Raw genomic sequence first — 17,494 nt, forward strand, 5'->3', positions numbered from 1 at the left:
GACTACGTGGGTCATGATTGTTTCTGGTTTTGATTGTATTTTGATTATGTGACTAAAGTTATGTAGTACATGTTTTGGGGCTTTTTGGTGCATCATTGTATGATTTTGTTTCTCTGTTAAAAGAATGCAAGGATACATGTTTTTTATATGTACACGTTTAATTATCAGAGACAGTGCAAAAAGTTTCACAGTAGTTTGCATGTATCAGTTACACGGTATTAGTTATAAAAGATTGTGATAAATCTTAGTTTAATAAAATAATTAACCCCTCACGGGGAGTCAAGGTTTAATTTTCATTAAAATGAGTGTTTATGTTTAATGTTGAACCATTTTTTAATAATGTTCTCTTCCAAAAGAGTATCTGAAAAAAAAATGAGAGAAACTTATAATTTAAGCATCACTTAATAATTGTTGTGTAATGCTCACATCTTGTACTCGGAAAATGATTTAATGTCATGCTCAAACACTCAAAAAATACTGTAATAAATTCTTTTATGATGTTGACACGTAATAATTGTTATTTCTAGTTATTATATATATATATATATATATATATATATATATATATATATATATAGAGAGAGAGAGAGAGAGAGAGAGAGAGAGAGAGAAATTGCTGATAAAAGAAGAATATATAATTTATATTATTCTGGCAGAGTGATACAAGTTATTTGTTGTTCAAAAACTACTAAAAGTTACTCAGTGGTTAAAATAATTTCTTGTTGCTAAGATTCCTTGACACGGGTAAAGTGAGCAGAAAAAAAAAGATGGGTTAAATTAAATAAGTCTAAACTTTAATGTTTTGACCATCTTTAGAAAATAATAAAGGTAGCAGCAGATGGGGGCTTCCCTTCCTTTCTACACTTTTTTGTCAGATTATCAAGAACATGTAGAGGCCATATCTACATATAAATAAACAAACTACTAAAGAATTTGTTTCTTTTTCAAGATCAAATTATTTTTTACATTCTTTTATTACGATTAACATATAATTTCAACCTTTCAATCATTTTTATTCCAATTTAGTTTTTTAATTAATTAATCATTAAAGTCAAGTCTTTAAATTAAACCACTTTTATGTAGAACTGATATACTTTTCTTTAAAAGAAAATCAAACAATTCCATATTTAAAATGGGTTTGAAAAGAATTTTTTAACTCTTAAAAACAAAATCAATATCCACAATTGTTTGAGGTGTAACACCAAGGAGCAAAGTCTGACACTAAAGTAGACAGAATAAAAGTAGTAACTGGAGCTATGCTTTCTCTATTACACATTATCCACTCCAACCTAAATCTCATCCTGCTAAAACATCCCTCAGAGAAAATGCAAAATTTTACATAAGAATATAATCATAAAGAGTTTAAATTGTGGCAATTTTATAAAATAAGTTAAACATGTTCGATGGAAGGAAAAGGAAGAACCTGCTTGAGGAAAGAGAGATTCAATACGTGTGTGTATATATAAATAAGAAAATAGAAATATGTGTGTGAAAGATAATACAATATATTCCGTATTTTTTCTTTTCTTACAAACACAAACTTCTTTTCATCTATCTCCATCTCCTACCTACCAAATATGCATTAATTTCTACTTTATGTCCCATCTATTTTCATTCAATTTTTTATTTTCATCCCATCAATTTCTCTAGACTTCGTCACAGAGATCCTAGATACAAGTTCAGTGTGTTATCAAGTACAAGACAGCTGAAAGTAGTGACAAAATTTGTTAGATTTAACTTAACTTATCTCTTGTGAACAATAATGAGTTAAACATTATTCAACAACTCCACATTGCTGGAATCTTAACAAAACCAGTTTACATGGTTGTAATAAAAAAATCTAAGCACTGTCCCACTTAGTGGGGACGACTAAATAAGATAAATCCATTCAAGATGATTGGAGTTATCGAAGTCATTCTTTAAACTTCCATAACATATAAAAAGGAATTCAGTACAAGCATTCCAATTATTTGTACTCTCTAGAACTGCCTTACAGCTTACAAGGAGTATTTTATAAATTATATAATAATGTTCGTACATTAGTTTAAATGATCTTCATACCTGTAAACGATATCTTATACAACCAATTCCATAATTTAGATGTACAAAAGGTGTTACATACAGTGAAAATAGAAAACAATAAACATGCACTGACCATTGCCAACTCTGACTAGTGACTACACCTTTGTATTATCCATTTCATCTTCTAGACAACTTCATTCTGTACTTTAGGTGGAATGAGTAATCATGACGCCACACTTTTATACTATGATTTGCTCTTCTTTTAAGCGCAAATGTACAGGCCTTTGGTCATTGCTTCCAAAATCCATGTCTTTAAGCAAAGGGTGCTTCTCCGGTACGACATTGTGCGGTTTTAATGGCATTGAATTTGTATTAGCTGTGTTGTGGCTGCTATTTCTAGCAGCAGGCACATCATGATTATGCTTACCCTCGTACGTGGTTATGACAGCTTTGGGGTCGGTTGAAGCTCTCTCAACATGCTTACGCACGTTGCATCCTGCACTTGTGCATTTGTAATAACTCCTGCCCATACAAATTCAGTACCAGACAAGTTAAAAGTACTACAAAACATAATACATTCAAGGCTTATAAACAACACTGGTTATCGAATTGTATTCAGATTGAAAGAATGAGTGACTGTCTCCTCATATATATTGACAAAAGTAAGTGTGTATATCTAGGGTAACAGTTATGCATCAAAAGATGAGAACACACTAGCTTCAAGGAAACAAGAGAAAGAAACATTTTCTATCGACCATCATACATTTCAGTGAGGGTTGAGGGCACAGGAACAAAACTTGAATCTTGATGTTACATTTATCTCATGGTAAAAAAAAACTGCTATAATGAATACAGAAATTCAGAGACTAATCACACAGTTGAAGTGGTGCTGATAATCAGATCGCTGACTAATGCTAAGAGAAACAACAGCAAAAGTTTCAATAACATCCATGTAGGTGGGGAAACACAGCAGATTCTCCCAGGTAAGAATATAAATACAACAGTACAGAAAAAAAAAAGTGAACACACTTTAGAATCAAAGGAGCACACAATGTGAAAATAAATAGAACTCTTTGTGTAACAAGATAATTTAGTTTTTTTTTTAATTAAATTATAAGATGAAACAACAAAGTTCTCTAATTTTAAATTTAAAAAATTGGATAGAAACTGAATTAACAACTAAAATACGTTGCATATTGCATTCCAAATTTCCCATCAAATGTACCACTAACTAGATTCATTTAAAGAAAGACTTGAAAATAATATGAAAAGTGACAAACATAATATACTTATTCCTGGTGGCTATTAGTGGCCACCCTCGAGATAAAATGTCAAGCTTCTCCCAATTTTCCAGTAAAAATTTGTCAAGCGCAACATTTGGGGTTATAGTCCCTAATCACATTACTTATAGAAGCTGACAGATAAAATTCTATAATCAAATCTGGAAGCAGAAGCAGACATTCCGACACAGAAAATCATTTGTACAGAGAAATGAAAAGCCAGAAATCAAGAATAGGCGAAAGCAAATTTCTAAGCGAATACTTATAGTACACAATATGAAGAAAACTAAAAGCACGTGAAGTTAATTTAGCAGTAAGACGGAAAGATAATACTCCTTCTCAAAATAATAGTAGTCTTACAGAAGAAATTTCGTTTCATTTTATCTGTTACTTTAGGAAACTACGAAGATATCTATTAATTTCTCTAACTTCATCCTTATTTCTTGAGATCTCCCAATGAATGAAATGATAGCAAAACATCAAGAAGTACAAGGGAAATATTGTCAAATTATCAAATACACTTTATTTAAGATGTTCATAATCCAAAACAAAATGATATTTTTGAAAGAGGTAGTATCAATCAACACAGATTTGTCTGTGAATATATTTTACATTAACCTCCTTGAGGTATGAGAAACACATGCAAACTCCCTATTAAGTTTCAGAAATTACACTGATAGTCAAGTTGTTATATTAGACGAATAACCCTAGCATAAAATTTAGAAGTTTTGCAAAGACATACCTATTGTGTTATATTTGTTTAGGAACATAGTACCCATTTAAAAACAACTAAAGTGAATGCATAATATACAAATAGAGAAAGTCATTTCACAGTACAAGTTACCACACATTATACACACTTAGCACAGACTGGATTTCATATAAGCAAAAGCAAACCTAAACTTCTTAAAACCGGGTTGCACTTATTCACCTTATACCATAAAAATTCGCTGCTTGCTAATTAATTTGACTTCGATATTTTTATAGTAGAATTCAAAAGAAACAGAAAACCTAATCAAGGATTCTTGTATCTATGATTAATATCATATCTATTAAGGTAATCAAACTTTATACAATTAGTTACATAATTCCAATGTGATATACTGTTGAGAATTAAACACATTCTGAAGTTTTGAGAAATATGGACATACAAGTCTTTTAGAAGATATATTGTAGCAAAGAGTTAAAGAATCACCTCGGATGAGGATTTCCCTTCACCACTTTCTGACCATACTTTCTCCACCTGTAACCATCATCCAAAAGATCAACTTCGCTTCTTGTTTGCACAATAATTTTGGGTTCTGTGACAGTCTTCTGAGAAAGAGGTACTTCAGAAACCGCAACATCAGTATTCCTGAAAAGTAGAAATTTAGCCTATATTGAGAAGAATTATAGAGGTGCATAGCTCTATGATAAAGGATCAACATGACTAAACTTGCCTTCTCTTAGGGTTTGGCTCAATGTCATCCGCCTCTTCCCTATTATCTACATCACCCACTTCCTCGCTCCCACTTGACCCAGGTAGTAGTTGCCTAGGTGCCCCTTGATTGGAGATCTGGTCACGTTCAGGAACTGAACAATCAGGAATGTTTTCACTAAACTTGTTTACTTGTTGTCCAACCCAACCTTGTGAGTTTGACTCAGACTTAGGCTGAACAATTGCACTTCCATTTGAATCACTATTATCCTTGACACGTCTATTTGCCTGAGGCTTTTCATGGTTATGCTGACCTTTATATATAATTTCAGTTATGTGTCCATCAGGGGCACGCTCAACTTTTTTCTTCACTAGGCAATTCAGATGTGTACATTTGTAGTAGCTCCTTGGATACTCGCTGCCTTTAACCTGCTTCTGCCCATACTTGCGCCAATTGTAGCCATCATCTGCAGGCTTGTCAACGGCCTGAGAAGCCAGCTGATATTTCTTATCAGCCTGTGAGATATCCGACGTTTCCAGTTGAGCATTTTTAGCTTCTGATACAGATGGTACTATTTTCTGCTCTGAAGCTTCATTTAGAGCAAAAGATGGCTGTTGTACAGGTGGTTCAGTAGGGGCAGTTACTGGATGCATCTGGTAATCAGCTTGCATGTGCATATGAGATTGCGCTAGGACAGCTTGAGCTGTAACCTGTGCTAAAGCCTGTTGGTGAGACATCCCAAAGGGGCTCTGTATACATCAAATTGAAGAGATGGTGAGAACCTCCGACAAGTATTATATCCACCATCCCAAGGCAAAAATATCACATTAAATAATAATAATGATGATGATGATGAATAAACATCCCAACAGCAGGACCAGCAAAATGTGTAATAGAATGCATACATAACCATGCACAGTATTCCAGAAATAAAAGAGACAAGTTTTTTAGGGAAAAACGAATCTTCAACAACATTTATGACATCTTTACCATGTAGTAATGAACAAGTAGAATGCAAAGCTAAAACAGTCCTTAATAGAAGACAAATGTATCCAATCATTGAGTTTCTTAGTCAACATAGACATGGACAACGAAAATATCTCGATTATTTTCACTGTCGAGTGACTCACGGAGATCGCATTTTTCAGCCACGAATTTTGTCTTCATTTTCGGTTATTGCCAAAAAAACCATATCAGAATTATCACTGACGAATCAGGGTAATGCAACCAAAAACCATTTTACTTTGACACAATACCTCTAAAACTTTTGACATTTTGAAAAAGTGTGATCTAAATCCCACTGGCTTCACTAGAGCAACCCATCCAACAACACCAACTTCGTAATCGTATTACTCCAAATCAATATTTTTCACGCAGTTGAATGCGCTAAAAAATCCACCCCTTGTCTGAAAATCCACACATACAACTCCACAACCCAGAAATCCTTCGACACTAGTGAAGTAGTCCACTGAAAACATAACACACGGCACAATACAATTGTAATAAAATCCAGATCAAATCTGAACTGTGGAGAGTACTATACTACAATCACAGTCCACAAGCACCTCCCCACAAAGACACTGATAACCCCAAAAACACCAAACTCCAATACCCCATACCCATCAACCGATCCCACACCCTTCTTTCAAAAAAACCACATCTTCACAAAAACACCACAACCCTTCTGAAATTCATCCTCACAACCACCTTCAGGAAGCGCTATCACGAATGAAATTAATCACCTGAGGGGAAAAGAAGCCAGGAGAGTTAAGAAACCCAGAAGGGCTCAACCCGGGTGGAACAGTGAAGACAGGGGAACGAGCAATGACCAAATTCATGGGTCTGCTCTGCTTGAAGCCCTTGTGGGGCCCATCATCGTCGTTGCCGGAGTTGTCGGCCAAGGTGGCAGAGAAGGCCATCGGGGAGGCCATGGCGCCAGCAAGAAGCTGGGAGAAGGAGCGACAGTCGGCGGCGGCATCAGAACCGAAGAAGCTGGAGACGAGGGTCATGGGACCGGGGCTAGCGCCGCCAGCGGCGGAGAAAAAGGCCTCCGCGGAGGGACGAGGAGGAAGTGTGATGGTGGGGCGCGGATGCGGCGCCGTGCCGGAGTCGGCGTTGGGAGTGGACATGGGTGGTGGGTGAGAAAATTATGGAAGAGAAAATAAAATGGATAGATAGCGCGAGAAAGGCACGAAACTATGGGTTTCGTTTATTTTCGTTTTGTGTTGTTATCTTCAACACTCTCAGCGCAAAGTCCAATTGGTGTCGTGCAAAACTCAATAATATTATTATTATTATTATTGGATAAAAATTATCTATTTTATTAAATAAAATAACTTATTAAAAAACAAAACTATTTAATTAGATATTAGTTATAAAAAATACATTTATTGTTTATTAAAAGATAAAATAATAAAAATATATACTAAATATAGTTAATATATATGCTTTCATATAATAATATCTATAGCATGATATAAATTACTGGTTTTTGTGTTTGCTTTCTCTTCTTTTTGTTTGTTTTACTGAGTTCACATTTATTTTCACCCATCTTGCAGCTCTTGTTACTGATATAGGATTTATAAAATTAATAGTTTGATTAATATTGTCAGTAATATTAAATTTATTAATAATCTATATAATTTACAATTTTCTCTTTCAATTCATTAATTAGTGTAGGTGGTTTTCTTTTTCTTAAAAGGAATGTGGAGTTTATCTTATTAATTATATTTATTTTTTTGTCTATTGACTATACAAATTCTAAACGTTTAAAAATATTTTGGTAAATGTAATTAATATAAGAGACTGTTTGAATAATTATTTTCCATTCAATTAATTAATGGTTTTCTATTTCTTTCTAATTATAAGAGAAATTGGGTTTACCTTGTTAATTAAAATTTATAGTTTGTTGACTACAAGAAAAAAGAACAGTCAAAAACTATTAATATGAAAGACAGATCAAAATAAATTATATAAAAATAAATTATATAAAGAGATTAATAGGTTTAGCAAATATTTTACTATAAATAGATACTTTAAAGATAGGAATGGAGGTAGTATACATATAATTTTAATAATATTTAATTATTCAGAAGGTAGTCAATTCATGAAATTTTGAAATATACAAATTTTCAATTAGACTTAAATGCTTATTTCGTTTTCATTTTTCTGTCTGGTTTTAAAAACGAAGACATTAAGTCTCTATGTTATAAAAAATATATGAATAAGGTTCACAAGAAAAGAACAAGTTCAAGAAATCATCAAAGAAAAAGCTGAACATAAGATTGAAAAAACTGAGAAAAGAACATTATTCATACACTTTTCATAACATAGAGACTCAATGTCTTCATTTTTAAAACCGGATACTAAACAGAAATTCACCTCTTAACATAAGAACGAAGTAATCATTTAAGCCTTTTAATTACTTTTATTAATATTCTTCTTTGTTATTCATATTTGTAAACCTTGAAAAAACCCAGAAATGTGTTACCTTGCAGAAATTTCTAAGGTGAATAGTAAAAGAAACTATTCAAAGAACAAGTTTTGTAAATGAAGATTGAATAACACTGAAGAAGAGATTAATCTTTTACCATGACCTTAAAAAAAGTAAAATAAAAACCTTTTTTTATTATTATTTTTCTTTCTTTCTTAATGAACAAAACAGATAATAATTTTGGTTATATTAACGTGTGAGCATGATGAACAGAGTGGGACACCATGCTTTCACATTTCTGAAACAGATATTGCTTTATGCTGTTACCCTTCCTTCAACATATTCAACTATAAAATTCATAACTTCATTGAAGGGTCCCATTTAACACAGACAAAATGAACCCTTTCTAAAGATATTATTTCACTTCTACATAAAGATCTTGTTAAAATCTTCAAAGTAATTTAGTTTTCCACACTTTTTTCCACGACGTACAAATAGAATATTCCACTTGTTTGATATTATCTATTCAAATATTTTAATTAAATTTTATTATTAATTAATCTGAATTTAGTAACTTGGTTGCTGCAAATGATATCTCTTTCTGTTAGATAGTCATGTTAATTGTATTGTCAAAAGTTCAAATATTTTTTGTAAGTTTAAGTGTTACCGTTCATCCAAACTTATGGAAGGATATTTGCAAAAAATATTTCAATGTCAAAATTACCTTAATTTTTTATAATTAGTAATAAATGGGACAGTAAATATACATAATTTGTTATTTTATCTAAAATCTTTATTTAAAAATTTTAAATAAGTTTTTATTAATATTGACATAATTATGACTTAATTGTATGTAATTATATTTTATTTTTAAATTGATAATATTAATCTTAATTTATGACACTCACTAGTCAAATAGGTTCATTGATAATTTGTTAGATAATCTAAATTATAACTGATAGTTTGATACGTGACTCATCGAATATATATATTATATGTTATAGTGATTTTTTTAAATTGAAATATATTTTTAGGTTTAATTTATTAGGATTACATTCTTAATATTAAAATAACTTTTAATAATGAATTTCTCAACTTAGATTTAAATTTACTATTCAGGACTTGGTGATATTTGAAGTTCATTGTTCCTCTAGGTTTAGGTATTCCCCACATGATATGGTACTGTCAACTGAACTATATATCTATTAAATTCAATTTATTTTGTTCTCTTTAACAAAACAACTTGAAATTTTTACCTAAATGGTTTAAATTGTAGCATAAGAAAGTTTTCTTAATACTTTTATTAATGTCAACAAAGATATACCAGAGTAATCCTGATAAATTATTTATTATGTATTTACTTTCTTTTTATAACTGATTATGATATGTGTCTCCTAACATACTATTCTTTTTACAAATACATGTAAAAAAATTATAACTATTTTTATGTAATGTTATCTTAATTAAATGTTATGTGTAAATATGAGGCAACATTTTTATTGTTTTGGTTACATACTTTGAAGGCAACATTTTCAAAAGTGTGCTATAAATAATCATTGTTTTAAAAAAAATGTGGTAATTTTTAAAATACATCTATAAAAAGTATGGTGTACTGATAGGTCCTCCCAGCATAGACCGAGCGAACGGTTGATATAATGTCGTCCGCTCAAAACCGGACGACCGCCAAAGGTTGCACGTCCGCCCAAGAATCTGGACCGAACGAGCGACCAATCATTTAGGACGTCCGCCCAAGGTTGGCATGTCCGCCCAATAATCTGGATCGAGCGTCCAGACATTCCAGAACCGGACGTCCGCCCAAGGTGGCACGTCCGCCAAACAATCTGGACCGAACGTCCTCAAGAACCGGACGTCCGTCCAAGGACGTCCACCCAAGGTGGCTCGTCCGCCCAAGAGTCCGGACCGAGCGTCTAACGAGCGTCCACCCATTCGGGAACCGGACGTCCACCCAAGATTGGACGTCCGCCCACCAATTAGGATCGAGCGTCCAATCATCCCTAGACTGAACGCCTTCCCAAACGATCCGCACTCAGTTGATAACATTGTTAAAAGCTAAATGGCACATTAAAGTCCTTAATGAAGATTAAGGTATTATTGGGCCGTTTCCAGGCCTCCAAAAGGTAAAAGCCCATTACAATCAGTATAAATAAAGGTCTCAGGTATGAGTTCTGGCCAGATTGCTTAGAACGCAACACATGCATGCATTATATAACGCTCTGTCATATTACTGACTTGAGCGTCGGAGTGCCTTTAGCAGGTATCCGGCCCCTCCCCAACTAGGAGTGTGGAGCAGCGCCAGTAGAGGAAGGACGCCCGTCCAACTTAGAGCGTGGAGCAGCGCCAGGAGAAGGAGGACGTCCGTTAGCAGCCTCTCGCTCCGCATTGACGGAGAAAGCGTTCACCAGCCGGTATTGTTCGCGTTCGACCGTCCGGTCTTCAACAGCGTTCGTCCGTCATTGTACCGTCCGCCCGGTCTGCACCAGCTGGAGAGAAAGCGTCCTGGAGAAAAGGCGTCCGCCAAATCCGTAGCAGCTGTGTCGTTCGTTCGACAGCCTTCACCGTTCGTGATCTTTCGTATGTTTTAACAGGGTCCACCCGGATCCAGTCGAAACATATGGTCTTTGGAAATTTTTAACTATATTTATAAAATCATTGTCTTTTACATATATGTTGGGTGAAACACTGTTTGATGCAGTATAAAGATATTTTAAAATAGTTTTTTCACCCAAAACGATTGAATTAATTTGTTTTCACTAAATCGGATTAAAAATGTAAAACTAAATGAATATCTTAATTTTGGATAAAAATCAATTAATTTAATTTGCAGAAGAAGTAATGTTCTAAGCACCTGGAATATAGTTTAGTTTGATAGATATGTGCACGTGGAGCATGGTAAACCATGCATCAATTCAACGCTCTGCAAAATTATTGTCTGCTTTAAATTCACAAATCAAAATCAAATAAATAAATGAAATCAAGTTGAAGAACAAACCCATGCTAAAAAGGAAGTATTTTATCTGAAAAAGAAATGTGCTATTTATATATAAAATGGAAGTTATATACTTCTATAGTTCACAAATTTTATCATGTAAAATTAATTACATTTCTTTAACTATAAAATATGAATTCAATAAACTAAAGTGGCAATAAAGAAGTAATCTAACTAAAGTAGCAATAAATAGCAATGCCAGCTAAAGGGAAGAAGTAGAGTGGGTCCTGAATAAAGGAGCAAGTGGCCTAAATTTTAAAGGTACATTAAATTTGAGTTCATTATCATGCACTATGAATGGGAGGACAAAGTGCTCCTTAGCAAGTCACTCATTTTACATTCTAGTTGACCTTTTTAATCTATCAATAGTTCGCTTATTCTCTTCTTGTTTTTATTTATTTTTTATAATATTTTGGATTTATGTTTTTATTATTTTTAAAGTTTTTGCTAGTTTTAATATCTTACTTTTTTTTTTAGAAATTCCTATTATATTTTAGGAAGTTTGCATAACATACAATAAATCTTTAAAAACAATATATTTATATGTTTTGAAATATTTTATTTGTAATTTTTGTTAACATTTTACAACACACATAAATCCAATCTAAATATGCAAGACATTTAAGTTTATAAATATTCTTTTTTATATATTATTTAACTTTATATTTTTATATTGTATGAAACTCAAACTCGCACTTAAATCACTAGTACACAAAAAGACTTTTAACGTCACCCTTTAAACGTCTGACCCTCCAATATCCAACGTAAAAAATGATCGGTGACATTTTTCGTAATTAAACAACTATTTAGACGTCGGCTATGGAGGGTCCCGACGTCTAAATACTCATATACGTCGGCTCCCCAAATAGACGCCAAAACTAAACGAAAAAGTAAAAAAAAATATTTTTTATTCTATTTAGACGTATGTTATGGGGGAACTGACTTCTAAAGCCCTTTATACATCTATTATTGGGGGAACCGACGTCTAAATATTCAGCCTAGAAATTTAAAAAGTCACTTTTTGACTCTATTTAGACGTCTGATTCTGCCACTCCGATTTCTAAAGCCATTTCGATGTCTGTTATGGTGGGAACCGACATCTAAATACGCAGCCTGAAAATTTAAAAAGTCATTTTTTGACTCCATCGAGACGTTTGATCACGCAACTCTGACTTCTAAAGCCATTTAGACGTCTTTTATGGGAGAACCGACGACTAAATACGCAGTCCAGAAATTTAAAAAGTCACTTTTTGACTCCATTTAGACGTATGTTATGGGGGAAACCGACTTCTAGAGTCCTTTAGACGTCTGTTATGGGGGAACGGACTTCTAAATGTCGGCATTAAAACACCGCAAACGCGAGACAACCGTTACGCGCACTCATTGTTCATTATCTTTATCGCGTTTTCTCTCTATGGGTTACGCTTTTCAAGTTCGTTTTCTCACTTTTGCACCGTTTTAAATTAATTTTACTCGGATTACATCACTCTTTGATGCATTATCTTTCATTTGAACCGATTAAAATGCGTTTTCGTTGGGTTTTGGTGCAGTTATTTTCGTGTCCTTAGGCGGCATTTTTCGGCGGCGATTTCTCGTGTTTTGCACTCTTCCAATTTAAAATCATCTAATACAACAAAAAATGTACAATACATTCTCTTCAACTAAAATATAAAGTTGTAAACTCAAATCACCAAGAGTCAGGAGCAACCTCATATTGCCTGGCCTATATGGATCGGACGTCTATATAGATGTCTAATCTATACAGACCCGACATATATATAGACGTCTGACCTATATAGGCTCGACGTCTATATAAACGTCTGACCTATATAGACGATGGACAGAGATGAGACGTTAAAAATCCAAAATAACATACGTCTAAAGTCTTTTCTAGTGAATTTTCTTTTCCAATCTTAATGTGAATACTTGAAATTTGGATGATGAGTTGTGTTCAATGTGGGTATTAATTACCTTTAAAATAGAAAATCACTTGTATTAATCTACACATACTTTAGTTATCCTTATATGCATTATAATAATAAAATAATAAAGTAGAGTTGAGAGTTTTTTTAGAATGAGTTTGATAAAAAGTAGAGAAGTGAAGTGAGTGGATTAAGAATGTTTTTATAGAATGTTGTAGTTTGAGGTATATGAATATGAAAGTGTGAGATAGTTTGGTATAAAGCAAGTTGAGTTTGGTTAGTTGGTGAAATGGCATGACACTGCCACTTGCTAATACATGTATTTGGCAAAACGTGCTTCCAACCAACTTGCCAAATGCCACACTTTCACTGTCAACATATTATTTTTTTTTTTTGTCTTAAGACGTTTAGGTTATATAAGTCTAGGTTGGTCTACTTCGTAGACTCGTGGGTCAGTCTCGTTTTTCTCAACTAATAATTATATAATTGAAAAATAGGACTGATACTGTTTTATTAAAATAATTTAATAAAAAAAGAGAAAATTGATTTTATTGATGAGATTTAACTTTTAAATATTTTTTATTTTTATTTGTTTAAAACAGATTCAAATGGTTGGTTGATCTAATATTGGGTTTATATCAGTAGTGAATTTAATTGGTTTGTAAAACATACACTAAAATATCATTAAATGATAGATTAAACTGTTCATTTGTTTGTGTGAAGGAAATGTGAAGATAAATTGGACGAAAATAAAAGAGATAAGAAATATAATAAAATTTAAATGTATTTGTTTGAATATATAAAGTGATTTGTTTTTCTTCTGTCAGTAATTTATATTAAATTCATCATCTCCTACCTCTCAACTGGAGACACCGTTAATCTTAAAATTTTATTACATTTCATTTTTTTAAGTAGTTTTTGGACGGAAAAATTGTAAGTTCTTTTCGTCTTTAAGAACTCGTTAAAAGTAAAAGGATTGAATTTAAAATGCTGAATTTATAATTATTTATTATAATATAAGAAACGAAGATACTAATAAATTTATTTTAATATTTTTTATTATTATTTTGATAAATATCTATAAAATTAGGCTTTTAGTTATTGATATTTTTAATTTATTTTGTATTTATATTTATTTTGTTGTTATATTTATTTTGTTGTTATATGTGTATACAAATTATTATTATTTTTTGTATAGAAGTTATTTTATCTTTTCATCTACTTTTTTTTTACTTAGGGCAGTGAGCTTATTTACTATTAATACTGCATATTGACTGAAAAGACTGCTGAGTTAAACATAAATAGTATTGGTTGTACAGTAGATGTTAGGGATTTTCAGCTTTAAGTTGTTATAATATGAGAAGATAAGTTGAAATAAGTTTGGTGAAAGTTCTTCTGAGCACTCCCTTGATCTGATTAGGAGGAATAGATATTATGTGTTTCTCATTAGTAGAAAATGTGTGCAGTAATGGTTGTGTCTTTTGTTTCCTAACATGAGCACATTTTATTCTATAGATAGAGATTTATCCCCTTAAGATCATTTTGTTTCAAACCTTCACACAATATATCACTGATAAAACAAATTAAAATTTTCCACATAAAAACTTCCACAAAAATTAAAAAATAGTTCATTTATTCATAACAATAAAAACATAAAATAAACAGAAATGAACATTATCATCCATAAACATTATATAAGCATAACAATATATATATTAGATAAGTATTCTATATACTGCTAGTTAAATAAAAATAACATTAAATATTAGACGAATTTGTTTTCATAAACTTTTATATATATATATATATATATATATATATATATATATATATATATATATATATATATATATATATATATATATATATATATTAGATAAGTATTCTATATACTGCTAGTTAAATAAAAATAACATTAAATATTAGACGAATTTGTTTTCATAAACTTTTATATATATATATATATATATATATATATATATATATATATATAATTTTGTGATGAAATTATATTTTGACATTCATAACAAAATTTGTTCTTAAAACAAACTTGGTTAATCAAAAATTTCATAAGATTTCATTGAGATATAGAAATCCATACACAATTAAAATTGTGTTGTGTAAATTATTCCTCTGATGATATATTATTATCTAATAGTCATCAATAGTATTAATATATTATGCCTATACAAAGTTAACTAATTAACGTTTTTCTTTCCTTCTACATGAAAGTGATTTATGAGAATTGACAGTTACGAAACTTAGTTGTTTCTCTCAAGTAATATTTCGACGTTTAAAAAACGTGTTCTATCCATTTTAAATTATTTATAATTTAAGATAATATATATATATATATATATATATATATATATATTTATTTATTTTGTGTAAGACAATTATTGGTTAAATAAATTACTATTTTATTATTAAAAATAAAAGAAATAAATAATAACAGATTTTATACCTAATGATAATTATGCAAAAAAATATTTTTTTCTCAAAACTCGTCGTATTTCAGAGAAATCAATATACTATATGGTTTAAAAATTAATAAGGCTTAAGTCAAACATTTAATTAACTAATAAGTTAGGATTAAGATCGATAAATATTTATTTTGGATATGAAATTGAGATTCTTTACTTAAACCACTCAAAGTTTTCATAAAGGCAGAATGAACTCTCTAATGATCCTCCATCATTCAAGTTATATTGTTTGCTCTTTTTTTTTTTTGTCCAAGCCGCGTGGGTTCTGTCAAAGACACTTCGATGCTAAGTCAGTAAGGTGTAATGAGTTTTTATCTTTTGTTGGTCTAATGATTGTCCAATCATATAGTAATCTGCATTAGGAACTTAATGAGTCATTACCACTAATAATTTGACTATATTATTATATCATACTAGCACGACCTAGACGAACGACTTAGATAGTCGATTTGTGTGGACGACCTTTATAGATAGTCTAAATCGAAAATCTAATACTTAGACTGTATGGTACAATAATAATAAAACTATAAATTATTGTGAGTAGAAAATTAAGCAAAGTAAAAAAACATGGTTTTCTTAAGAGTATCCATTAAGACTGATAATTATCAAACTATTAGAAGTATGAAGTAAGAAAAAGAAATACTACTTTTATCAATAAATAGCAAGCAAAACTGAGAACATATAAACAAAATGTTTCAAATAAAAGTAAACATTTAAAACAAATGATCGTACTAAAAAAACGACTAAATAAAAAATGACATAAATTTTTTAATCCTATCACTGCATTAGCATGCTATTTTGTCATTTGTTTATTTTTCTGCACACTGTAATGAGTAACTGAAGGTCATTTATTTCTGTACCATGTAATTCCAATCTGTATCCGTGAGGTGGGATGGTAAAATGACCCATTTTGACTTTATTTTTTTCCTTCTTCCTATGCACACATTTCTTTCATTCTTCCTTGAATTTTGTTTCTGACACAATGTGGGATGAAGGGGTTAACTATTTCTGTGTTTATTATTGTATACGTTTATTTCAAAAGATATTTGAATTCTATAATTAATAATTTATTTTTAAATTTTGCATGTAATTCGTATTATATAATTTAAAATGTATTTTATTTATTTATTTATAATGTATAATTAGAAATTTAATTTTGTGTTTTAAATATTTAGTCAAAAATATAAATTTATACATATTAGGTTGTATATTTTAAAATATAAATTGATACATTGGGTTGTATATTCTAAAACAGAAGTTTATATTCTAAAATAAAAACAAATTATATTTCGTTTATAGAATGTATATACACATTAGGTTGTACATTCCACAATGTATTTTTTATTTTATATTTTGAAACATACAATCTAAAATATAATTTTGTATTTTGAAAGTAAAATCTAAAATCTAAATTGTTTATTTTATATTGTGCAGTCAAAACATTTCTGGATTGTCTAGAATTTAAAATAAAAATTTTAAATTATAAGGTAAAATTGTATTTCTGAAATGTACTAGAATTCATAATGAAAGTCCAAAAAGAATTTGGGAAGTGGACTTTGTCAACACAAATGGGCCTATCTAAATCATTTCAGTGCTCCTTACACCTTCTTAAATTTTTTTATTTCCAAAAATTAAAGGTTAAATTTTTTTCTTTTATTATAAATTTTTAATTTATTTTTCAAACCTAGTTTCATCTCATTTATATTTTCTAGACGCAGCAGTTGTATTCCATCTCATGTCAATTCAATCTTCTTCTACTTACTTTAAGAATTTTTATCATTTAAATTTAAAAGATTAATGAACTAAATTTGAATAATAATTAGTAGGTATAATCGAATATATAATAGTTTTATCTATTTTTGAAAGTAATTTTTTTTTAACTTTTTAACCGAAATATAGTTTTGAAAATAAAAGAACGTGAGAAGGCCG

At 30.7% G+C, this 17,494-nt stretch overlaps 1 protein-coding gene across 2 annotated transcripts; it reads right to left on the reverse strand.

Annotated features, from left to right (window-relative positions):
• Positions 1 to 1,990: 1,990 nt before the first annotated feature.
• Positions 1,991 to 6,952, reverse strand: LOC124825560 (putative WRKY transcription factor 3). Of its 2 annotated transcripts, none has more exons than XM_047298196.2 (4): positions 6,463 to 6,952; positions 4,742 to 5,469; positions 4,498 to 4,656; positions 1,991 to 2,544 (listed from the first exon to the last, which is right to left on the reverse strand). In XM_047298196.2, exons 1-4 carry the CDS (start codon positions 6,847 to 6,849, stop codon positions 2,262 to 2,264), a joined length of 1,557 nt encoding a protein of 518 aa, XP_047154152.1. In that variant the 5' UTR covers positions 6,850 to 6,952; the 3' UTR covers positions 1,991 to 2,261. The 2 variants fall into 2 exon arrangements, with proteins under 2 accessions (XP_047154152.1, XP_047154153.1); XM_047298197.2 differs by lacking the exon at positions 6,463 to 6,952 and adding an exon at positions 5,977 to 6,442.
• Positions 6,953 to 17,494: the final 10,542 nt, after the last annotated feature.

Source organism: Vigna umbellata, chromosome 4 (assembly GCF_029865625.1).
Source record: "Vigna umbellata cultivar VRB3 chromosome 4, Vumbellata_1.0, whole genome shotgun sequence".
Lineage (NCBI taxonomy): Eukaryota > Viridiplantae > Streptophyta > Magnoliopsida > Fabales > Fabaceae > Vigna > Vigna umbellata.